Source organism: Oncorhynchus tshawytscha, linkage group LG14, assembly GCF_018296145.1.
Source record: "Oncorhynchus tshawytscha isolate Ot180627B linkage group LG14, Otsh_v2.0, whole genome shotgun sequence".
Classification (NCBI taxonomy): domain Eukaryota; kingdom Metazoa; phylum Chordata; class Actinopteri; order Salmoniformes; family Salmonidae; genus Oncorhynchus; species Oncorhynchus tshawytscha.
This window is the reverse complement of record NC_056442.1, coordinates 16,927,226-16,952,878: the sequence shown is the minus strand read 5'-3', so window position 1 is coordinate 16,952,878 and position 25,653 is coordinate 16,927,226. Positions and strand designations below refer to the sequence as shown.

The 25,653-nt window shown below is 42.9% G+C and overlaps 1 protein-coding gene across 9 annotated transcripts in view; it reads left to right on the top strand.

Moving 5' to 3' along the window:
• dock10 (dedicator of cytokinesis 10) overlaps positions 1-25,653 on the top strand; it is a 185,030-nt gene that overhangs the window by 134,442 nt on the left and 24,935 nt on the right. For all 9 annotated transcript variants that reach the window (XM_024444381.2, XM_024444380.2, XM_042297075.1 and 6 more), the window contains exons 38-46: positions 6,247-6,294; positions 9,251-9,355; positions 15,233-15,342; positions 15,629-15,744; positions 16,509-16,646; positions 16,793-16,975; positions 17,242-17,352; positions 19,950-20,165; positions 25,209-25,266. In XM_024444381.2, the coding sequence (XP_024300149.2) occupies positions 6,247-6,294; positions 9,251-9,355; positions 15,233-15,342; positions 15,629-15,744; positions 16,509-16,646; positions 16,793-16,975; positions 17,242-17,352; positions 19,950-20,165; positions 25,209-25,266 (1,085 nt within the window). The remainder of the gene's footprint in view (positions 1-6,246; positions 6,295-9,250; positions 9,356-15,232; positions 15,343-15,628; positions 15,745-16,508; positions 16,647-16,792; positions 16,976-17,241; positions 17,353-19,949; positions 20,166-25,208; positions 25,267-25,653) is intronic.

The window sequence follows — 25,653 nt, the reverse complement described above, 5'->3', positions numbered from 1 at the left end:
GACAAAATGAGAGAAAAAAATCCAGAAAATCACATTGTAGGATTTTTAATGAATTTATTTGCAAATTATGGTGGAAAATAAGTATTTGGTCACCTACAAACAAGCAAGATTTCTGGCTATATGTATACAAACATACGTATGTATATATATATGTATACATACATATTGTAATGTGAGGTATCATGATATTATAATCTCGGACCACAGTCCACTCACCTTCTCCCTGAGATTGTGTGACATTGTACCAAACGAGAGGGTCTGGAGGTTGAATCCTCAGCTCCTCACAGAACCAACATTCTGTGAATATCTTAAAGACCAAATTAAATTTTTCTTTGATACCAACGACAACACAGAGACTTATTAGCAGCATTATTGTGGGAAACACTGAAGGCTTATCTGAGAGGCTGTATCATCTCCTTTCAGGCTGCCAGGAGTAGGCAAAACAGAGGAAAACTGGAAGAATTGGAGGGAAACATTAAAAAATTACCTCTTTAAAATTTGAATATAATCAGATTCTCTCAGCTAAAATTGCTAAATCTTTTCTCTATGCCAAGCAAAAATATTTTGAGTTTGGTGACAAACCACACAAATTACTTGCCAGACCACTTTGGAAAAAATGTCAGTGACAGAATTATTCACAAAGTTAAATCTGCATCTGGGGTTTTTTTACCTTTATTTAACTAGGCAAGTGAGTTAAGAACAAATTCTTATTTTCAATGACAGCGTAGGAACAGTGGGTGAACTGCCTGTTCAGGAGCAGAACGACAGATTTGTACCTTGTCAGCTCAGGGATTTGAACTTGCAACCATTCGGTTACTAGTCCAACACTCTAACCACTAGGCTACCCTGCCTCTCTTCCCCCAAAGACATCAATGACAGATTCCGGCAGTTTTATGAGACTCTATATACATCTAAAGCGGATCCTAACTCCTTAATTATGCAAACATTTTTGGAGGACTGTAATCTTCCTGCCCTGAACCAGGAAGATTCTAACTTCCTGAATAAGGAAATATCTCTTGATGAAATTCGAGAAACAATTAAATCTCTAAAGAGTGGCAAGACCCCGGGCCCAGATGGATACCCTAGTGAATTCTATAAAACATTCAGCAACATGCTCTCTCCCTACCTGCACAAAATGGTGGTTCAGGCCAATGAGGATGGAGCTCTCCCTTCTACTTTGGATGAAGCGTTCATTACAGTTATACATAAGAAGGGTAAAGATCCAGAAGAGGTAGGGTCATACAGACCAATATCTCTCCTTAATACAGACCAAAAGATTTTAGCAAAAACTCTGGCTAACAGGCTTAGCACTTTAATTGGCAAATTGGTCCATTCGGATCAGACCGGCTTTATCACTAACAGAAACTCATTCTTCAATCTTAGGCGCCTCTTCAATATTATGTATTCTCAGAGGTTACCCAACGTGGACCTTGCCGTCATATCTCTTGACGCCGAAAAGGCCTTTGGCCAAGTTGAGTGGCCCTATCTATTCAAGGTCCTACAGAAATGTAATATTGGAGATGGGTTCATAAATTGGATCCAGCTTTTATATAGGAACCCCTGTGCCAGAATACTCACTAACCAATCATTGTCGGCCCGATTTAACCTTTACAGGGGGACAAGGCAGGGTTGTGCGCTGTTGCCTATGCTCTTCGCCCTAATTATCGAATCGCTCGCTCAGACGATTAGATCTCATGCAGCAATACACGGCTATAATACTAAAGATACTCTAAATAAGATTTCCCTATACGCAGATGACATCCTCCTATGTAACAGAACCCCAGGCTAGTAATCCCAGCTATTCTTGATGTGATCAATTTGTTTGGTACCTTCTCGTGATACAGAATAAATTGGAACAAGAGTGAATTAATGCCCATACGGTCGCAAAACACCTCCTGGCTAGAACATCTCCCATTTAAGTTATCTTCAGAAAAATTTACCTACCTAGGAATTGTAGTTACCAAACAATACTCCTACTATTAAAGAGAATTTCCCCTCTCTGATACAAAAACTCAAGGCAAACATACTATTTTGGAGAACTCTCCCAATTTCTCTGCTCGGAAGAATTAATGAAATTAAAATGGTCTTCCTCCCACAACTGCTCTACCTATATCAGAACATCCCAGTATTCATACCTAAATCCTTTCATAAACAACTGGACTCAATTATCAATCCTTTCATCTGGGATTATAAAACACACAGGATAGGTAAAAAACACCTCTGTAAATCCAAGATGGAAGGAGGATTGTCTCTCCCAAATTTTATATTTTATTACTGGGCCGCTAACCTCCGCGTTGTTACTTTTCTGCTGAATGACGCACTTCCGTCATCCAGCTGGCTTAGTATGGAGTGTGAGGAGTGTCACCCCCTCTCTATTGGCGCTGTGATTTTGTTGCCTGTCAATCTGGAGATGTCACTTTATTGTAACAATCCTATTATACATAGCACAGTCCGAATCTGGAAGCAAATTAAAGTCCACTTTGAGTTTAGACCAATGTCATTCATGCTCCCTGTCGCCAGGAATCCCTCCTTTGCCCCGTCTAACCTTGATAATACTTTTGAGTGATGGGGAGAGTTGGGAAAAGAACCATAGGGGATTTATACATAGAAGGGACCTTTGCTTACGTTAGACAACACCTCCCAACATTTGGGAATGCTAAACCTTCCATGTTTGACGGATGCATAAAAATATGCCCCACCTCAGAAACTGATATCGTGTCTATATGATGCTTTTCAATCTGTTAGCACACCTTCTACAGATGCCATCAAAGCAAAATGGGAGGAAGAACTAGGGACTGACATCTCGGTGGCAGACTGGGAAGAGAGCTTGGAGTATATCCACACATGCTCCATTAATTCCAGACATCATTGCATGGTTATTGGTGTGGAATTTTTGGGATCCTCTCTGAGACTTCAATAGATCCAGACCCGCTTCTGATAATCCTGGGAGTATCTGAGTCCTTAAATGGATTAACCAACCCCCAAAAACAACTAATCTCTTACGGTCTCATTTCGGCAAAAAAACGAATCTTGTTGTTTTGGAAAAGGAGGGAAGCGCCCTCTACCAAATTATGGCTCAGTGAATTGGCAAACACTGTACACTTAGAAAGAATGAGATATATTCTGAACAATAAATTATCAACATTTGATCAAATCTGGCAGCCTTTCCTCTCCTACTTGGACGAGTCGGCGCTGTGAATTTGTACTTATTAATGCAATCTCAATTGTAATATTTGAATCTACCTTTGGGCAGCATGTGCTGGCCCTGCCACCCGAGCAGTTTGGGGGGGTGAAATAAGTGGGGGGGACATTTACCCTCTTTCTTTCTACATGTCCTTGTTTTGTATGTCGTGTTTTGTATTATTTGTTTTGCACCCAGAACTCTGGGTCTTGTTGTTCCTGTCTGCTCTTTTATGTTGAGATAAGAATTGTATACCTGTCTTGTATACCTATACACCATTCTTGTGTGTGTTTAATAAAAAATATTTGAAACAAAAAAACATCCAATAGTCAAAGGTATATGAAATACAAATGGTATAGAGAGAAATAGTCGACGCGTCATAATTCCTATAATAACTACAACCTAAAACTTCTTAACTGGGAATATTGAACCAGTTTTCATGTGTTCTGAGCAAGGAACTTAAACGTTATCTTTTTTACATGGCACATATTGCACTTTTACTTTCTTCTCCAACACTGTGTTTTTGCATTATGTAAACCAAATTGAACATGTTTCATTATTTATTTGAGACTAAATAGATTTTATTTATGTATTATATTAAGTTAAGTGTTCATTCAGTATTGTTGTAATTGTCATTTACAAATATATATTAATATAAAAAAAAAAATCGGCCGATTAATCGCTATCGGCTTTTTTGGTCCTCCAATAATCGGTATCGATTATTGGCACTCTCTCTACCAGCTTCATGAGGTAGTCACCTGGAATGCATTTCAATGAACAGGTGTTCCTTGTTAAAAGTTCATTTGTGGAATTTCTTTCCTTCTTAATGCACTTTAGCCAATCAGTTGTGTTGTGACAAGGTAGGGATGGTATACAGAAGATCCATATTGGTAAAATATTTGGTAAAATACCAAGTCCATATTATGGCAAGAACATCTTAAATAAGCAAAGAGAAACGAAAGTCCATCATTACCAGCCTCAGAAATTGCAGCCCAAATAAATGCTTCAGAGTTCAAGTAACAGACACATCTCAACATCAACTGTTCAGAGGAGACTGCGTGTATCATACCTTCATGATTGAATTGCTGCAAAGAAACCACTACTAAAGGACATCAATAAGAAGAGACTTGCTTGGCCCAAGAAACACACGCGAAGGACATTAGACCGGTGGAAATCTGTCATTTTGGTTTGATGTGTCCAAATTTGAGCTTTTTGGTTCCAACCTCCGTGTCATTATGAGACTCAGAGTAGGTGAACGGACGATCTCCACATTTGTGGTTCCCACCGTGAAGCATGGAGGAGGTGTGATGGTGTGGGGGTGCTTTGCTGGTGACACTGTCAGTGATTTATTTAGAATTCAAGGCACACTTACCCAGCATGGCTACCACAGCATTCTGCAGCGATACACATCCCATCTGGTTTGCGCTTAGTGGGACTGTTATTTGTTTTTCAACAGGACAATGACCCAACACACCTCCAGGCTGTGTAAGGGCTATTTGACCAAGAAGGAGAGTGATGGAGTGCTCCATTAGATGACCTGGCCTCCACAATCACCCGACCTCAATACAATTGAGATGGTTTGGGTTGAGTTGGACCGCAGAGTGAAGGAAAAGCAGCAAACAAGTGTTCAGCATATGTGGGAACTCCTTGAAGACTGTTGTAAAACCATTTCAGGTGAAGCTGGTTGAGAGAATGCCAAGAGTGTGCGAAGCGGTCATCAAGGCGGCTACTTTTAAGGATCTCAAATATAAAATATGTTTTGATTTGTTTAACACTTTTTTGGTTACTACATGATTCCGTATGTGTTATTTCATAGTTTTTATGTCTTTACTATTATTCTAAAATATAGAAAATAGTACAAATAAAGAAAAACCTGGGAATGAGTAGTTGTATCCAAACTTTTGACTGTTACTGTATTTATTATTTTTATTTTACCCCCTTTTTCTCCCCAATTTCGATCTTGCCTCATTGCTGCAACTCCAATGGGCGATGGTCGAGTCATGCGTCCTCCGAAACTACATGACCCGCCAACCTGCCCACTTAACCTGGAAGCCAGCCGCACCAATGTGTCGGAGGAAACGCCGTTCAACTAACGACCGAGGTCAGCCTGCAGGCGCCGGCCCAACACAAGGAGTCGCTATAGTGCAATGAGCTAAGTAAAGCCCCCCTGGCCAAACCCTCCCCTAACCCGGAAGATGCTGGGCCAATTATGCGCCGCCCTATGAAACTCCCCGATCACGGCCGATTGTAATACAGTCCAGGATCGAACCAGGGTCTATAGAAATGCCTCTAGCACTGCGATGCAGTACCACTCGGGAGGCCCCCAAAATTGTATTTTTTTGTTGTTAAACTTTTGTAGTCTTAGGCCTATATTCAATCCGGACCGCGGAAGATCTGTGTTATAGCACAATTTACATTTGAGCGCATTTCCTATTGAGACGACATATGCAGCGTTTACCGTAAAAGCGTTGTTTCTGCAAATAACATTGACTTTTAAAGGCAATCACGCAGTCCGGATTGAATCTACCTAACTTGAACTCTGGTAGTTCAACTATAAGTATGACATTGTCCTCTCATTACAGGGAGGGAGGTAGGAAGGTATGCATAGCAGAAAGAGACAGAAGAGAAAGGGAATAATGGGAGACTTGGCAGAGGGGAACGGATGAGACCGATAAAATAAAGACAGAAAAAGAAAGAAAGAGTGTGGCTGTAAAACTGCTGAGATTTATAGAGGGATAGGCCCCAACTGTTCTCCCCTAGCCTCCACTCAGCTCTGCAGTAAATTCACTGTGTTTCCTGTCTCTGCTGGAGCTTCTGTTATTATAACACACAGCTCCAAGACACACAGTACTGTAGTACCTGTCCTCAGCTCACAGTGGACACACATACACATGCACGCGAACACACACACACATATACATACATACATACATACATACATACATCGTGATTGCACAAACACATACATGCATCGTGACGGCACGCACAACACATACCAACACACGTACAAACTTATACTCACCACACACCCTAATACACACTCTCCCTCATCTTCCTCTATGCAGGCTGTGTCTCCAGCACTTCAGATTCCTGGGGAAGCGTCACATAGCCAGGTAAGTGTTAGCCTTCCCCAGGAGCTTTAACCTGATACTATGTACAGTACCTGCTTCTGTTCCTCCTCTCCCACTCAGAGGTTGTGCGTCCGTGTGTGTTCATTGTTTTTTACCAATGATAGACATGCAACAGAACCTTCTGTCAGATTGTGTGAAATGTAATGTTTGCTCAACAGCCAGATACACGCACACACACGTTCAACTACCCTCCCCCTACCGACACACAGTCACACGCGCACGCAACCTTCGGTCACACACAAACGTAATATGTGCACTGTATGAGTATGCACACACACCCAGGCTGCTCCCAGGGTGCAGGGTGGGGCTCTCTGTCTGTCTCCCCAGCTGACGCTCTCTGACTGTCTCCCCAGCCCTCTGTGTGTGTGTGTGTGTGTGTGTGTGTGTGTGTGTGTGTGTACGTAGATCCTGGAGCAGAGCCAATGGCTTTCCCAGACAGACTTTTTCTCTTCGCCTGGATTTGAATTCCTCTCCGCTAATTTAATTAGTCCTTATTTCCTCCTCAGTGTGAAGAACAAGCAGTGACGTTTATTTTTTCTTGTTGTTCTCTTTTTGTCGGAGCCAACTAAAGGCTGGGAATGTGGTGTGTTTATCTATGTCAGGCATTAGTAGAATAAAGACGAAGGGGCTGGAAGATGTTGTGTTCCCCAAATGGCAGCCTAGTGCACTACTTTTGACTAGAGCCCGTAAGGGAACTATAAAGGGAATAGGGTGCCATCTGGGGCTGGTAAGTAACATGCAACCTTAATCAGAGAGGCTGCTGGGGGATTTGAATACGCTCTCGCTCTCTCTCCTTCTACGAGGTGCCAAGCCTTTGATGCCTGTCTGAACTGAGTGTGAGCTCTTTTTTGAAGTACGCCGATGACTTGCGCGTTGTGCATCCACATCGCTGGTTGAAGGTTTCGCCGAGACATTCCTATAATGTATTCTGTTTCAATTGTGCCTCATTGATTTTTATTTCCCTTTTTTAAACCTCATCCAGCAGATCTCTCGGTTGAGTGGATACAGCCTAGCAGGAGCATACATACAGAGTGATTCATTAACACACAGCACACCTGTAACACTGGCTATGTCCCAAATACCACCATATTCACGTTATAGTGCACTGCTTTTGGCAGCTTTGCTTTGAGCCCTATGGCCCCTGCTCCTATTCCCTTTATAGTGCACTACCTTTGGCCAAGATGTATTCCCTTTATAGTGCGCTACTTTTGACCAGAACCCTATGAGCAGTAGTACGGCAAAAGTAGCAGGGCACACCGCCCTATCCCACCTGGACAAGAGGATCCCTATGTGAGAATGCTGTTCATCGACTACAGCTCTGCTTTCAACACCATAGTGCCCTCCAAGCTTGTCACTAAGCTCAGGGCCCTTGGGCTGAACTCCTCCCTGTGCAACTGGGTCCAAGGCTTCCTGACGGGCCGACCCCAGGTCTGGAGGAGGTTAGAGGGAGGAGGTTAGAGCCCTGGTGGAGTGGTGCTATGACAACAAGCTAACCCTCCATGTAAAACCCAACAAAAACCCTATGGGACTCCCGGTCACAGATCAAACCCCAGGCTGTAGTGACGGCGCAACACTGCGATGCAGTGCCTTAGACCACTGCGCCACTCGGGAGGCCAATACATACCATTTCTTTTATTTTATTATATACTGTCTATACACACCATGTATTTATATTCTAGATTCTGACACAGGCTCACTCGAATATCTATACCCCTGGATTATCAATTGGACCAGTTCTGTCATTTCTTGATATCTTGATTAGATTTTTTTATTGATTGTTTATTTGTATTGTATTTGCGAGACATTCTACTGCACTGTCGGAGCTAGAAACATAGGCATTTCACTGCAACTGCTGTAACACCTGCAAATCTGTCTACGTGGCCAATTCACTTGACTTAATTTGACAAAGGGAATAGGGTGCCATTTGGAAAGGCATCCACTGAACGCCTGTTTTCTATTACAATCTGTAGTATTAAACATGAAACACACTCGTAAACAATGATGTTACATGTTAACAGACTGATCACACTGGAATGTGTGCCTGTGTGTCTTGCCTCCCCCTGTGTGTTGTCTACTCCATGTATTGATGTGTGTAATTGATGTGTTAATGGAGGTCTATGTGACTACACATTTGTTGATGGCTACATGTGTGATGAATTCAGACTGATTTCGTACTGTTTAACCCTGAAACTTTTGCTGTGATGTGTGTGTGTGTGTAGCTACTGCATGGCTTTTGCTGCTGTCATATGTAGCATGACGGCCATCTTCCTCTCCATCCATCATCCTGCCGTCCGTCCATTCACCCATCCGCTGCTCTACATTCTCTGTGATTACTGGCCGTAGTAGAATCAGTGACCTGACCACTAAGAAATCTGCTCATTGATATAGCATTAGCTGGTATGGTTAGGCCAAGCATTTAGCTAAATTCACATGTTAATCTCTGTCACCACATACAGTAGCTACTGTATTAGCAACAAGCAAACTAGGTCGCATTTACTAAAGCTCTCTAACCCTTACTTCCAACTAATGCTCTCTATAGCCCATAAAATACTTCCACACTAATGGCAACGTCAACCTAACATTGGAAAAATATGATTTTTCTTTATCTAACCCCGCTACTTCACTATGGCTGTGTCCCATGCTGAAATGACCCCCTCTTTCTGCTTGGCTTGATGCCTTTAGCCCACCTGAGCCCATATTTATCAAAAGCGTTTCAGAGTAGGAGGGCTGATCTAGGATCAGGACCACCCTGTCCATGATATTCTGATTCATTATGATATGAAAGGCTAAACTGATCCTAGATCAGCACTCATACTCTGAGACGCTTGATAAATACAGGCCGTGATGTTCATTTCGACAAAGAGGAAGAGTATGATGATACTGATGATAATGATGATGGTGGTGTGACTTAACGCTGGTGTCATTGGCTTGTGAACAGGAAGCTAGCAGCCGCGGTAAAGCTGGCCCAGGCCACCCAGAACAATGGCACCCTGAAGGGCTCTAACCATTCCACCCAGTCCTCCTCAGGCCTGCTCCCTCAATGGTAAACGCACAGTCGCCACCTGGGGGCCCCTCCACACAGGGAGCAGGGTGAAGTTTCCCCTAAACCCTGATCTTGGATCAGTTTAACATTTGCCCAACTAATGGTTAAGGTTAGGATTGGGGGCAGGGAGGCTGATCCTAGGTCTGTACCTAGGGGAAACTTCACCTCGGAGCACCACACAGCGTCCGACACAACTCACACACATACGTACCCTTTTCACACTACTGAGCTGAGCTGTGCCAAGCTGTACTCTGCTGGCCTGGTTACGCATCCACTATAGTTGCTGGAACCGTGCTGGAGAGGACAATGTGAAAATAAAGTATCCGAGCCAGTACAATATGGTTCAGGTTGGTACGAGTGTGAAAAGGTAATAATATATACAGTGCCTTGCGAAAGTATTCGGCCCCCTTGAACTTTGCGACCTTTTGCCACATTTCAGGCTTCAAACATAAAGATATAAAACTGTATTTTGTTGTAAAGAATCAACAAGTGGGACACAATCATGAAGTGGAACGACATTTATTGGATATTTCAAACTTTTTTAACAAATTGGGCGTGCAAAATTATTCAGCCCCTTTACTTTCAGTGCAGCAAACTCTCTCCAGAAGTTCAGTGAGGATCTCTGAATGATCCAATGTTGACCTAAATGACTAATGATGATAAATACAATCCACCTGTGTGTAATCAAGTCTCCGTATAAATGCACCTGCACTGTGATAGTCTCAGAGGTCCGTTAAAAGTGCAGAGAGCATTATGAAGAACAAGGAACACACCAGGCAGGTCCGAGATACTGTTGTGAAGACGTTTAAAGCCGGATTTGGATACAAAAAGATTTCCCAAGCTTTAAACATCCCAAGGAGCACTGTGCAAGCGATACTATTGAAATGGAAGGAGTATCAGACCACTGCAAATCTACCAAGACCTGGCCGTCCCTCTAAACTTTCAGCTCATACAAGGAGAAGACTGATCAGAGATGCAGCCAAGAGGCCCATGATCACTCTGGATGAACTGCAGAGATCTACAGCTGAGGTGGGAGACTCTGTCCATAGGACAACGACAATCAGTCGTATATTGCACAAATCTGGCCTTTATGGAAGAGTGGCAAGAAGAAAGCCATTTCTTAAAGATATCCATAAAAAGTGTTGTTTAAAGTTTGCCACAAGCCACCTGGGAGACACACCAAACATGTGGAAGAAGGTGCTCTGGTCAGATGAAACCAAAATTGAACTTTTTGGCAACAATGCAAAACGTTATGTTTGGCGTAAAAGCAACACAGCTCATCACCCTGAACACACCATCCCCACTGTCAAACATGGTGGTGGCAGCATCATGGTTTGGGCCTGCTTTTCTTCAGCAGGGACAGGGAAGATGGTTAAAATTGATGGGAAGATGGATGGAGCAAAATACAGGACCATTCTGGAAGAAAACCTGATGGAGTCTGCAAAAGACCTGAGACTGGGACGGAGATTTGTCTTCCAACAAGACAATGATCCAAAACATAAAGCAAAATCTACAATGGAATGGTTCAAAAATAAACATATCCAGGTGTTAGAATGGGCAAAGTCCAGACCTGAATCCAATCGAGAATCTGTGGAAAGAACTGAAAACTGCTGTTCACAAATGCTCTCCATCCAACCTCACTGAGCTCGAGCTGTTTTGCAAGGAGGAATGGGAAAAAACTTCAGTCTCTCGCTGTGCAAAACTGATAGAGACATACCCCAAGCGACTTACAGCTGTAATCGCAGCAAAAGGTGGCGCTACAAAGTATTAACTTAAGGGGGCTGAATAATTTTGCACGCCCAATTTTTCAGTTTTTGATGTTTGAAAAAGTTTGAAATATCCAATAAATGTCGTTCCACTTCATGATTGTGTCCCACTTGTTGTTGATTCTTTTTTTTTAAATACAGTTTTATATCTTTGTTTGAAGCCTGAAATGTGGCAAAAGGTCGCAAAGTTCAAGGGGGCCGAATACTTTCGCAAGGCACTGTAAATGTGTTTATTAATTGTAATTGTTCATCATAATTAGGTGGGTAATACATCATAAAACACTGAGTGAGCTGTGTAGAGTAGTTCAGGAAAACCACAATTTAGTTGTGAACTACATGTTCTTATGCAGGTCAGATAAGGATCACTGGACTTAAAGTAATACTACAAATAGTATTTACAGTGCCTATAGAAAGTCTATACCCCCTTCAAACATTTTTTTTTTTTTTACATATTGTTGCGTTAAAGTGGGATTAAAATTAAGAAATCACATAATAACATATGGACTCACTCTGTGTGAAATAATAGGGGCTGACATGATTTTTGAATGATTTCCCCCTCCCCTGTCCCACATACAATATCTGTAAGGTCCCTCAGTCAAGTATTGAATTTCATGCACAGATCTTTAAGGAAGGTCAAGTTAATAATTATGCTGTGGATGATGTGTTAAAGTGCAAGTGTTCAATGGCTGGGATGGGAGAAAACTGAGGATGGATCGACAACATTGTAGTGACTCCACAATAACGATGTACATGACAGAGTGGAAAGAAGAATACAAATGTACATAATACAAATATTCCAAAATATACATACGTATGCAACAAGGCACTAAAGTAATACTGATGAGGAAGAAAAAAACGGAAAAAGGAATAAACTTTTTAGCCAAAATGCAAAGCCTTATGTTTGGAGAAAATCTAACACATCACTGAGTAACTGCCTCCTTTTTTCAAGCATTGTGGTGGCTGCATCATGGTATGAGTATACTTGAAATCAGCAAAGACTGTGGAGTTTTTCAGGATGAAAGGAAACAGAATGGTGCATAGGAAAACCTGCTTCAGTCTGCTTTACACCAGACAGTGACTGGAAGAGGAATTCACTTTTCAGCATGACAATAACCTTCACAAAGCCAAATCTTACATTGGAATTTCTTACCAAGAAGACAGTAAGTGTTCCTGATTGGCCAAGTTGCCATTTTTACTTAAATATGCTTGAAAATAAATATGGCAAGACTTGAAAATAGCTGTCTAGCCATGATCCCCAACACCTTGACAGAGTTTGAAGAATTTTTTAAAAGAATAATGGGCAATACAAGTAGGTGTGCAAAGTTCTTAAGACGCCCACTTAAGACTCACAGCTGTAACGGTTGCCAAAGGTGTTTCCAACATGTATTGACACAGGGGGGTGAATACTTATCTAATCAAGGTACCGTTGAAGTCGGAAGTTTACATACACCTTAGCCAAATACATTTAAACTCAGTTTTTCACAATTCCTGACATTTAATCATAGTAAAATGCCCTGTCTTATGTCAGTTAGGATCACCACTTTATTTTAAGAATGTGAATCATCAGAATAATAGTAGAGAGTGATTTATTTCAGCTTTTATTTATTTCATCACATTCCCAGTGGGTCAGAAGTTTGCATACACTCAATTAGTATTTGGTAGCATTGCCTTTAAATTGTTTAACTTGGGTCAAACGTTTCGGGTAGCCTTCCACAAGCTTCCCACAAGCTTCCCACAATACGTTGGGTGAATGTTGTCCCATTCCTCCTGACAGAGCTGGTGTAACTGAGTCAGGTTTGTAGGCCTCCTTGCTCACACACGCTTTTTCAGTTCTGCCCACACATTTTCTATAGGATTGAGGTCAGGACTTTGTGATGGCCACTCCAATACCTTGACTTTGTTGTCCTGAAGTCACTTTGCCACAATTTTGGAAGTATGCTTGGGGTCATTGTTCATTTGGAAGATTTTTTTTTTTTTTCCCATTTGCAACCAAGCTTTAACTTCCTGAGTCTTGAGATGTTGCTTCAATATATCCACATGATTTTCCTACCTCATGATGCCATCTATTTTGTGAAGAGCACCAGTCCCTCCTGCAGCAAAGCACCCCCACAACATGACGCTGCCACCCCGTGCTTCACGGTTGGAATGGTGTTCTTCGGCTTGCAAGCATCCCCCTTTTTCATCCAAACATAACGAAGGTCATTATGGCCGAACAGTTCTATTTTTGTTTCATCAGACCAGAAGACATTTCTCCAAAAAAGTATGATCTTTGTCCCCATGTGCAGTTGCGAACCATAGTCTGTTTTTTTTATGGAGGTTTTGGAGCAATGGCTTCTTCCTTGCTGAGCGGCCTTTCAGTTTATGTCGATATAGGACTCCTTTTACTGTGGCTAGAGATACTTTTGTACCTGTTTTCTCCAGCATCTTCACAAGGTCCTTTGCTGTTGTTCTGGGATTGATTTGCACTTTTCGCACCAAAGTACGTTTATCTCTAGGAGACAGAACGCGTCTCCTTCCTGAGTGGTATGACGGATGCGTACTATTGTTTGTACAGATGAACGTGGTACCTTCAGGCGTTTGTAAATTGCTCCTTAAAGTTGACCAGACTTGTGGAGGTCTACAATTTTTTTTCTTTTGACTTTCCCATGATGTCAAGTAAAGAGGCACTGAGTTTGAAGGTAGGCCTTGAAATACATCCACAGGTACACCTCCAATTGACTCAAATGATGTCAATTGGAGGTGTACTATCAGAAGCTTCTAAAGCCATGACATCATTTTCTGGAATTTTCCAAGCTGTCAACTTAGCGTATGTAAACGTCTGACCCACTGGAATTGTGACACAGTGAATTATAAGTGATATAATCTGTCTGTAAACAATTGTTGGAAAAATGAGTTGTGTCATGCACAAAGTAAATGTCCTAACTGACTTGCCAAAACTATAGTTTGTTAACAAGAGTGGAGTGGTTGAAAAACGAGTTTTAATGACTCCAACCTAAGTGTATGTAAACTTCTGACTTCAACTGTATATTAGTGTTTTATTTGTCATGAATCAAAGCATTTTTAAAACATTTTTCTTTGACATTAGTCATTTGTGTAGATTGATGGAAAAAAAGACTATTAAATCCATCAAAATCCCACTTCGTTAAGCAACAAAATGTGAAAAAAGTTAAGACTTTCTACAGGCACTGTATGTAACAGTAGCTAGGTGTCTTTAACATGGAGTTGAGTGATAGAAAGGATTTAATCTGTTCCACTTTATTTAGAACTTGACTTTTTTTGTCCAGTAATATATAAATAATGTCTCCAGTAAACTATACATTTTTAGTTCAGTAAACTATAAGTAGGACTTAAAACAGCTGAGTTTGTGTTCACCATTTGTCCTGTTATAAGTTTTGTTCATCATTGCTGTACATCAGTGTTGTCTTCATGGTCCTGAACACGTGACCATCCATGGTGGACGTTGTGAGTGTGTCATGTGATAGTGTGGCGGCAACTCTGTTTTCTCATCATGCCCCTCAGTGTCTACCATACGTGTGGCGTGGTGTAATTGGCTAGTCCTTTGTCTGCAAATCCTTCCCCATTAAAAATAGAATCCGTCTTAACAGCAATCCCTTATAACTATGTGGTCGCATTAACCTGTTTGTTGTCACGTTACAGGTGATAATGTTTTCTTAGACATTTTCACACACTTAGGACCCATCCCAAATGGACCCCTGGACTACCATCTATGCACTTGGAGATCTGATAGGATTTGACAGGTGCTATCAATACGTGCTCCTACTTGCCCTTTGATTGGTTAAGTGGATTGTTTCTACCAATCACATCCTCTCAGACCTCCACAAGTACATAGGTCGTAGGGTCTAGGGTTCCATTTGGGATTAGAATTACAGGATGTTTTCAAGGCGGAGTGAATATATCGGGCGTCATGTTCACGAAACGCAAAACATGAAACGGATAAAGTCAGTTTCATATTGGACAAGTTCACAGAGTATCCCCTTCATTTCAAACCACTTTCACCGGTTTCATCCCTGCTGAACACCACCCCGACTTGCAAGGTTGAGAGTTATGTGTTGACCCTCTGACCTCTAACCCCTGACCTTCTGGTCACCAGGATGCTGTCAGGACAGGACGGCCATCGGCACGCACGCTCCCAGACCATGCCCATCATCCGGGCCAAGAACGCCCTGACCAACCCCAAGCTGCTGCAGATGATGGAGACGGGTAATGTCCCCCCCCCAATTACGCCCACCATCACTGGGCACTTCCACCCCGGTCCCATTTTAAAACTGTTTAATTCACATAGTTCACATCAATGTGGTTAGTTATTTAGTTAGCTTTTGTTGTCCTAGGCCAATAGCTTTTTTATTCTTACCAACCATCCACAGTGCTATTTCTCAGCTATTACTGTTCTGTTGTTAGGTATGTGGGGGTTACTGCTAGGGTAAGGATGTCGTGTTGTTGCTTGCTGTGCTGGTGTATCATCGGCCCTTTCCTGTCCTTCCCTCAGATGGGAACATCCCAGAGGGGGACCACTTGAGCCCGACGGACATCGAGGCCAATCTGTCCACCGAGGTGGCCCTCATCGTGCTGGATGTTCTGGGCCTCTTTGTCCATCACCACAAGGTCAGACAACAACAATGACCACTGTCTGAATGGTTAAACACCGATCTCTACAACCGAGAGACATGATACGGTTGCTCAATTCTGGACACTCTCAAAATTCCCAGGTTTCCCAGGAATCCCAGTTGGAAGATTCCTGGAATCACGAGGGAATCAACAGGAAATCTGTGAGTCCTCCAACTGGGATTTCTGGAAAATCTGGGAACTGTAGGGGAATTTTGCAATCCTAAACCGGTCATCCATGAGAGCCTATTTTAATACGCCATTGCCACCTTGTGGTTATTCCTAAGAACTACAGTGACTTCCACATGGAATCCACACTAAATACCGCTCTGTTTCACTAATCATTATTGTTTCTCTTCACTGAATCCAAGGTATTCCGTTTGTATTCCAAGCTAGTGATTTTCTTCTGTTGTTCTTGTAGGTTACTGTGCACTCCTCAATCCTCAAGTTGGCTGCCCCACAATTCCTACAATTGCTATACTCTGTAAAGCAACCCAGACATACTGTTTTGTCTGTGTTTTGACCAGAGCCATTTGCAATTCATATTATGCCTGCATCCCAAATGGCACCATTTCCTCTATATAGTGCACTACTTTTGACAAGAGCACTATAGGCCCTGGTCAAAAATAGTGCACTATATAGGGAATAGGGTAACCTTGCCCACAGACTCAATTTGTACCGCAGAGCCATCTGGTGGATGTGATTAGGAATAGAGTGCCATTTGGGAAGCACATATGTTGATTGTTGTTCTTTCCCTCCCACAGAAACAGTTACTGCAGGACGAGGGTCAGAACCTGCTGATGAAGAAGGTGTTCGACACCTTCCTCCTGTTCTTCCAGATCAATCAGTCCACCAGCACCCTGAGACACGTCTTCGCTGCCCTGCGCCTCTTCATACAGAAGGTCTCTGCACTAGCTGATTGGTCTCACACACATACACGTGTGCACACACTAACTGGATGGACACATGGACACAGAATGTATTCATAGTACATTACTGATGCTGAGTTCTCTCTCTCTCTCCTTACACTCTCTCTCTCTCTCTCTAGTTCCCCTCTGCGTTCTTCCAGGGTAAAGCGGACCTGTGTGGCTGCCTGTGCTACGAGATCCTGAAGTGTTGTAACCACCGCTCCAGCTCCACCCAGACTGAGGCCTCCGCACTCCTCTACTTCTTCATGAGGAAAAACTTTGAGTTCACCAAGGGAAAGTCCATCGTCCGTTCCCACCTACAGGTCAGTCAGCAGGGGTGGAGGGATGTATATGTGGGCTGTGGTTCTTGGGGGGGTACGCGCCAGATCTTTATTTTCACTGTTTTGTGCGGTGAACACAGGGCCTAGATAGAAACATCCCGGCCTTTCTCTATGGCTGTGTTTACCTCTGAAACAGACTGTTTAGCAGCCGATCAGAGACCACACACACATCGCCACACTGTTTCAGAGCGGTTGTGATTAGCACCACCTTCACTCTTTCTCTCCTCTCTCTTCCCCCGTCCCTTCAGTTGATCAAGGCAGTGAGTCAGCTGATAGCGGATGCTGGCATCGGGGGCTCACGCTTCCAACAGTCGTTGGCCATCATCAATAACTTTGCCAACGGAGATGCTCCTCTCAAGGTGAGAACAGGGACTGAACTGAGAATTGTGCTGCGTTCCAAATGGCACCCTATTCCCTTTATAATCCACTACTGTATAAATCAGGGGTGGGCAACTGGCGAGGTCTCAACTTACTGTTCCGGGGTAGAATAGTAGAATACACAAGGTGCAATTTCTAAATTCGGTTGTGCATAAACAGTTTCTCTCTTGCTATGTCAGTCATTGATAGTCACTCAATTAGCCCACGTCAGCAACATAAAAATGAGATAGTCTAGCGGCCAGCTAACTTAACAATCTAAACTTGTAGTAATCAAGGACGAATTAATAGTCAATCTCACTCAGATATCATATTAAAAACGGCACACATTTATTTCCACCCTATGGCATAATTAGTAGAATTGGAAGAAATGAACTCTAAAACTAAAAATAGTGCACGAAATGAGTTATACAATTGCTAAATCTTCTCTCCACCCCATGGAAAAATGTGTAGAATTGCAGCAAACTAGCTTTAAAACAGCAAAATGTTCTCTCCCTCCTATGGCAAAATGTGTAGAATTGCTGTAAATATCTTGTAAACCGCAGATTTTCCTCTCCGCCCCATGGCAAAAAAAATAGAATTGTATTTGTCACGTTTCATAAACAACAGGTGTAGACTAACAGTGAAATGCTTACTTACAGGCCCTTCCCAACAATGCAAAGAGAAAAAAAACTGGAAAAATCGAAAGATAATAACAAGGAATAAAAACGCAATGAGTAACGAGTACCGAGTTGATGTGCAGGACTATTAGGTCATTGTTACGAATCACTTTTGGCCCGACAGTCTAGGGGAGATGGTAACGAGACCCGTAACGTAACTCATGGGCTGAGCTGGGCTGAGCTGGACCCAAGGAAAGAAACAATAAGCATCCAAAACACCCCTAAGCTAGACTAGCCTTTTTCAACAACAGCTAACGAACCAAAAATACAGTGGGTGGTCCACCCAGTTCTAACTAGTGTTTTTAACAAAGTTTACCTACGGGTAGTGTATGCCCATGGGCGACTTGTCTTGGTTCCCCCTTTTCCCACCAGCAAACAAACACCATAACCAAAAACAATATACTCACAGGTGAGGACAAAGTGATATGGAGGTGCTCAAACAAAAGAGAGCTCAATACATAAAGAGCGATAGAGAGACATAGTAGGAGAGGGTGAAACAGCGTGATCTACAGACATATGGCATTTACAGAGAGATTGAGCTCCAGAGCAAACAACTGACAGGGTTTTTAAACCAAGGGAAAGGAACTGTGATTGGGTAGGAAACAAAAGGAGGTGTGTCTTCTGATTGATGATTGATTGGTGACTGATTGGGGAGTGATGATTTTCACCTGTGAGGGGAGAAGGAGAGAAAAGAACACAGGATACATACACACACCCACAGGATACCTGTATCCGTAACAGTAATTGAGGTAGATACTGTATGTAGATATAGGTAGGGATAAAGTAACTAGGCAACAGGATAGATAATAAACAGTAACAGCAGCGTATGTGATGAGACAAAAGAGTTAGTGCAGTAGCAGAGAGAACAGTCTATGACTTGTGTGTCTTTGACCATTTTTAGCACCTTCCTCTGACACTGCATGTATTTGTATGTATGTATATTATGGATCCCAATTAGCTCCTTCCTGGGGTCCGGCAAAATTAAGGCAGTTATACACATTTAAAAACATTACAATGCATTTATTACAGCATTCACAACACACCAAGTGTCTACCCTCAGGCCCATACTCCACTACCACATATCTACAATGCAAAATTATTGTGTACTTGTGTGTATAGTGCTTGTTCTCATGTGTGTGTATTCATGTGTCTGTGCTTATGTTTGTGTTTACTTCACAGTCCCCGCTGTTCCATAAGGTGTTTTTTTAACCTGCTTTTTAAATCTGATTCTCCTGCTTGCATCAGTTACCTGATGTGGAATAGAGTTCCATGTAGTCATGGCTCTATGTAGTACTGTGCACCTTCCATAGTCTGCTCTGGACTTGGGGATTGTGAAGAGACGGGTGGCATGTCTTGTGGGGTATGTATGGGTGTCTGAGCTGTGTGCTAGTATTTTAAACAGACAGCACAGTACCTTCAGCTTGTCAACACCTCTTACAAAAACAAGTAATGAGGAAGTCAATCTCTCCTCCACTTTGAGCCATGAGAGATTGACATGCATGTCATGAATGTTAGCGCTCCGTGTACTTTTTTAAGGGCCAGCCGTGCTGCCCTGTTCTGAGCCAACTGGAATTCTCCTAAGTCCCTCTTTGTGGCACCTGAACAGTAGTCCAGGTGCGAGAAAAAAAACAGGGCTTGTAGGACCTGCCTTGTTGCTTATATGGCAAATAGGGTGGCATTTGGGAGTCGGACCTAGTGTTGAGGAAGTGAGTTTGTGATTCCTCTCTTAACTCCCTCTAGTGACTAATAATGTTTGTATATTGCTGCGATTGTGCATACTGCCCGTGTTTGATCGGATGTGACGTCATGTACATTGTGTCTGTAACTGAGCCTCACAGAAGCCAAAAACCCTTTGTTCTTGTTTACCACTAAAATAATAATCAAGTGTGATGTCGGTATGTATGATCCATCCGCACTCCCAGAACACACCGTTCCCTGCCGAGGTGAAAGACTTGACCAAGCGGATCCGCACGGTGTTGATGGCCACGTCCCAGATGAAGGAGCACGAGAAGGACCCGGAGATGCTGGTGGACCTGCAGTACAGCCTGGCCAACTCCTACGCCAGCACCCCCGAGCTCCGGCGCACCTGGCTGGAGAGCATGGCCAAGATACATGTCCGCAACGGAGACCTCTCCGAGGTACAGTAGGACTGGGTTACTGGGATATGTTATAGGTTATGTTATGTGATGTTATGTACAGTGGCTATCATAAGTAGTCACCCCCCCCCCCCTCCTCGTTTTCACATTTTGTTGCTTTACAAAGTCAGATTGAAATGAATTTCATTCAGAGTTTCAGAGTTTTTTTGTCATAGAGCTACACAAAATACTCCATAATGTCAAAGTGAAAGGTAAATTCTACAAATGAATACAAATGAAATAACAAAAATATAGGCATGGCATAAGTATTCACTGAACAAAAATATAAACGCAGTGTGCAACAATTTCAAATATTTTACTTAGTTACAGTTCATACAGTGCCTTGCGAAAGTATTCGGCCCCCTTGAACTTTGCGACCTTTTGCCACATTTCAGGCTTCAAACATAAAGATATAAAACTGTATTTTTTTGTGAAGAATCAACAACAAGTGGGACACAATCATGAAGTGGAACGACATTTATTGGATATTTCAAACTTTTTTAACAAATCAAAAACTGAAAGATTGGGCGTGCAAAATTATTCAGCCCCTTTACTTTCAGTGCAGCAAACTCTCTCCAGAAGTTCAGTGAGGATCTCTGAATGATCCAATGTTGACCTAAATGACTAATGATGATAAATACAATCCACCTGTGTGTAATCAAGTCTCCGTATAAATGCACCTGCACTGTATTAGTCTCAGAGGTCCGTTAAAAGCGCAGAGAGCATCATGAAGAACAAGGAACACACCAGGCAGGTCCGAGATACTGTTGTGAAGAAGTTTAAAGCCGGATTTGGATACAAAAAGATTTCCCAAGCTTTAAACATCCCAAGGAGCACTGTGCAAGCGATAATATTGAAATGGAAGGAGTATCAGACCACTGCAAATCTACCAAGACCTGGCCGTCCCTCTAAACTTTCAGCTCATACAAGGAGAAGACTGATCAGAGATGCAGCCAAGAGGCCCATGATCACTCTGGATGAACTGCAGAGATCTACAGCTGAGGTTGGAGACTCTGTCCATAGGACAACAATCAGTCGTATATTGCACAAATCTGGCCTTTATGGAAGAGTGGCAAGAAGAAAGCCATTTCTTAAAGATATCCATAAAAGTGTTGTTTAAAGTTTGCCACAAGCCACCTGGGAGACACACCAAACATGTGGAAGAAGGTGCTCTGGTCAGATGAAACCAAAATTGAACTTTTTGGCAACAATGCAAAACGTTATGTTTGGCGTAAAAGCAACACAGCTCATCACCCTGAACACACCATCCCCACTGTAAAACATGGTGGTGGCAGCATCATGGTTTGGGCCTGCTTTTCTTCAGCAGGGACAGGGAAGATGGTTAAAATTGATGGGAAGATGGATGGAGCCAAATACAGGACCATTCTGGAAGAAAACCTGATGGAGTCTGCAAAAGACCTGAGACTGGGATGGAGATTTGTCTTCCAACAAGACAATGATCCAAAACATAAAGCAAGATCTACAATGGAATGGTTCAAAAATAAACATATCCAGGTGTTAGAATGGCCATGTCAAAGTCCAGACCTGAATCCAATCGAGAATCTGTGGAAAGAACTGAAAACTGCTGTTCACAAATGCTCTCCATCCAACCTCACTGAGCTCGAGCTGTTTTGCAAGGAGGAATGGGGAAAAAATTCAGTCTCTCGATGTGCAAAACCGATAGAGACATACCCCAAGCGATTTACAGCTGTAATCACAGCAACAGGTGGCGCTACAAAGTATAAACTTAAGGGGGCTGAATAATTTTGCACGCCCAATTTTTCAGTCTTTGATTTGTTAAAAAAGTTTGAAATATCCAATAAATGTCGTTCCACTTCATGATTGTGTCCCACTTGTTGTTGATTCTTCACAAAAAAATACAGTTTTATATCTTTATGTTTGAAGCCTGAAATGTGGCAAAAGGTCGCAAAGTTCAAGGGGGCCGAATACTTTCGCAAGGCACTGTATAAGGAAATCAGTCAATTTAAATAAATACATTAGGCCATAATCTATGGATTTTACATGACTGAGAATACAGATATGCATGCACCTGTTGTTCACAGATACCTTAATGATAGGTAGGGGCGTGGATCAGACCACCATTTGCCTCGTGCTGCACGACACATCTCCTTCACATAGAGTTGATCAGACTGTTGATTGTGGACTGTATAATGTTGTGCCACTCCTCTTCAATGGCTGTGAGAAGTTGCTGGATATTGGCGGGGACTGGAACACACTGTTGTACACGTTGATCCAGAGCATTCCAAACGCGCTCAATGGGTGACATGTTTGGTGAGTATGCAGGCCTTGGAAGAACTGGGACATTTTCAGCATCCAGGAGTTGTGTACAGATCCTTGAGACATTATCATGCTGAAACATGAGGTGATGGTGGCAGATGAATGGCACGGCAATGGACCTCAGGATCTCTTCACAGTATATCTAGGGGCGGCAGGGTAGCCTAGTGGTTAGAGCGTTGGACTAGTAACCGGAAGGTTATGGAAGTTCAAACCCCCGAGCTGACAAGGTACAAATCTGTCGTTCTGCCCCTGAACAGGCAGTTAACCCACTGTTCCTAGGCCGTCATTGAAAATAAGAATTTGTTCTTAACTGACTTGCCTAGTTAAATAAAGGTAAAATAAAAAAATAAAAAATATCTGTGCATTCAAATTGCCATCGATAAAATGCAATTGTGTTCGTTGTCCTTAGCTTATGCCTGCCCATATCGTAACCCAACCGCCCCCATGGGGCACTCTGTTCACAATGTTGATATTAGCAAACCGCTTGCCCACACAACGCCAGACACGCTGCCTGCCATCTGTCCGGCACAGTTGAAACTTCTCCAGATAATAAACAGTGAGTAGCAGCAGTGTACAAAACAAATGGGAGGGGTGTCAATGTAATAGTCCGGTGTCCATTTGATTAATTGTTCAGCAGTCTTATGGCTTGAGGTAGAAGCTGTTAAGGAGCATTTTGGTCCTAGACATGGCGCTCTGTTTCTGTGCTACTGCACAGCAAGCGGTACCGGTCTATGACTTGGGTGACTGGAGTCTTTGACAATTTTATAGACTTTCCTCTGACACCGCCTTTTATGTAGGTCCTGGTTTGCAGGAAGCTTGGCCCTAGTGATGTACTGGGCCGTACGCACTACCTTCTGTAGCACCTTACGGTCAGATGCCGAGCAGGCGGTGATGCACCTGGTCAGGATGCTCTCGATGGTGCAGCTGTAGAACCTTTTGAGGAGCTGAGGAACCATGCCAATTCATTTCAGTCTCCTGAGGGGAAAAAGGTTTTGTCGTGCCCTCTTCGTGACTGTCTTGGTGTGTTTGGACCATGATAGATTGTTGGTGATGTGGACACCAAGGACCTTAACTCTCGACCCGCTCCAATACAGAGGACCAAGTACACACCCCTGAGGGGCCCCAGTGTTGAGAATCAGCATGGCAGATGTGTTGTTATCTACCTTTACCACCTGGGGATGGCCCGTCAGGAAGTCCAGGATCCAGTTGCAGGGGGGGGGTGTTTAGTCCCAGGGTCCTTAGCTTAGTGATGAGTTTGTGGGCACTATGGTGTTGAACACTGAGCTGTAGTCAACAAACAGCATTCTCACATAGGTGTTCCTTTTGTCTAGGTGGGAAAGGGCAGTGTGGAGTGCAATTGAGATTGCGTCATCTGTGGATCTGTTGGGGTGGTATGCGAATTGAAGTGGGTCTAGGATATCCGGGAGGATGCTGTTGATGTGAGCCATGACCAGCCTTTCAAAGCACTTCATGGCTACCGACATGAGTGCCACGGGACGGTAATCATTTAGGCAGGTTACCTTTGCTTCCTTGTGCACATGGACTATGGTGGTCTGCTTTAAACATGTAGGTATTACAGACTCAGTTGAGAGGTTGAAAAGAGGTTGAAAATGTCAGTGAAGACACTTGCCAGTTGTTCCCCACATGCTTTGAGTACACGTCCTGATAATCCATCTTGCCCCGCGGCTTTGTGAATGTTGACCGGTTTAATGGTCTTGCTCACATCAGCTACCGAGAGTGTTATCACACAGTCATCCAGAACAGCTGATGCCCTCGTGCATGCGCGTACCAGGATATAAAAAAAAAAGATGGAGCTAAACACAAGCATAATCCTAGAGGATGCTTTCCACCAGACACTGGGATACAAATTCGCCTTTCAGCAGGACACTACGCTACAACACAAGGCCAAATCTACACTAGGGTTGCTTACCAAGCAGACAGTGAATGTGCCAAGTTACAGTTTTGACTTCAATCTGCTTGAAAATCTATGGCAAGACTTGAAAATTGCTGTGTAGCCATGACCCCCAACACCTTGACAAGAGCTTGAAGAATTTTTAAAATAATAATGGGCAAATATTGCACAATCCAGGTGTGCAAAGCACTTAAAGACTAACCCAGGAAGACTCACAGCTGTAATCGCTGCCAAAGGTGTTTCTAACATGTATTGACTCGGAGGTGAATACGGATCTAATCAAGGAATATTAGTGTTTAATTTTTCATTACTTTTTAAGAAATGTTAGAATTATTTCCATACTTTGACATTAAAGAATATTTTGTGTAGATTTACATTATTCATAATTAATTCATCATTAACTTTTGGTTCATGCATGTGACTTCATTTTGAAACTGAGATATCCCTATCCATTCTCAAAGCAATGTTCTGGGCATACAGCCAAATTGCTTATACTGACAGTGAGGACTTCACTGTATCATCCCACCTCTGACAACAATGGAACATTTTTAGGGGCTAATTCAAACTACTTGAGACTGCCACAGTGTTTATAATGCACTTGCCAAGACTAGGGTTGTTACACTGTGATAGTGTTCAGGGGCCATATCAGAGCATCTCAGAGTAGGAGTACTGATCTAGAATCATCTCCCCCTGTCCATGTAGTCTTATAAATTGTGATCTAAAAGTCAGAACTGATCCTAGATCAGCACTCCTACTGTGGGACACCTAGTTAATGATGTGTTGGTGTCTGTGATTAAGCTGTTCACCTCTTTCCCTCCTGTTCGTCTGTCCCTCAGGCGGCCATGTGTTACATCCACATCTCAGCCCTGATCGCTGAGTCCCTCAAGAGGAGAGGTGAGAACAGCCCGGTGGGCCAGTGCTGCTGACAAGCTTCTGCAGATGTGTATGTGTGCGTGCGTATGCTCTCTAGCGTGTGCGTGTGGAGAACCTCTAACCACTGCTTGTGAGTCTTCTGGCCCCTCTGCCCATCGATTGGCTGGACAGCATGTGTGACATCATCATTCAGCACTGTGTGCATAGGGCTACTGTAAGCCTCTCTGCGCAAACATCTGTTTCTAACGACTTTGTCTGCATGTGTAGGGGTAGAAATGGTATGAGTGTGTTGATATGTGTGTGTCTGTGCGTGCATGCTTGTGTCTGTACGTGTGTGTGCATACATGTATTTGCATGTATATGCTTGTGGATTTGTTATACACTGTGTATGTGTGCATGCTTTTGTGT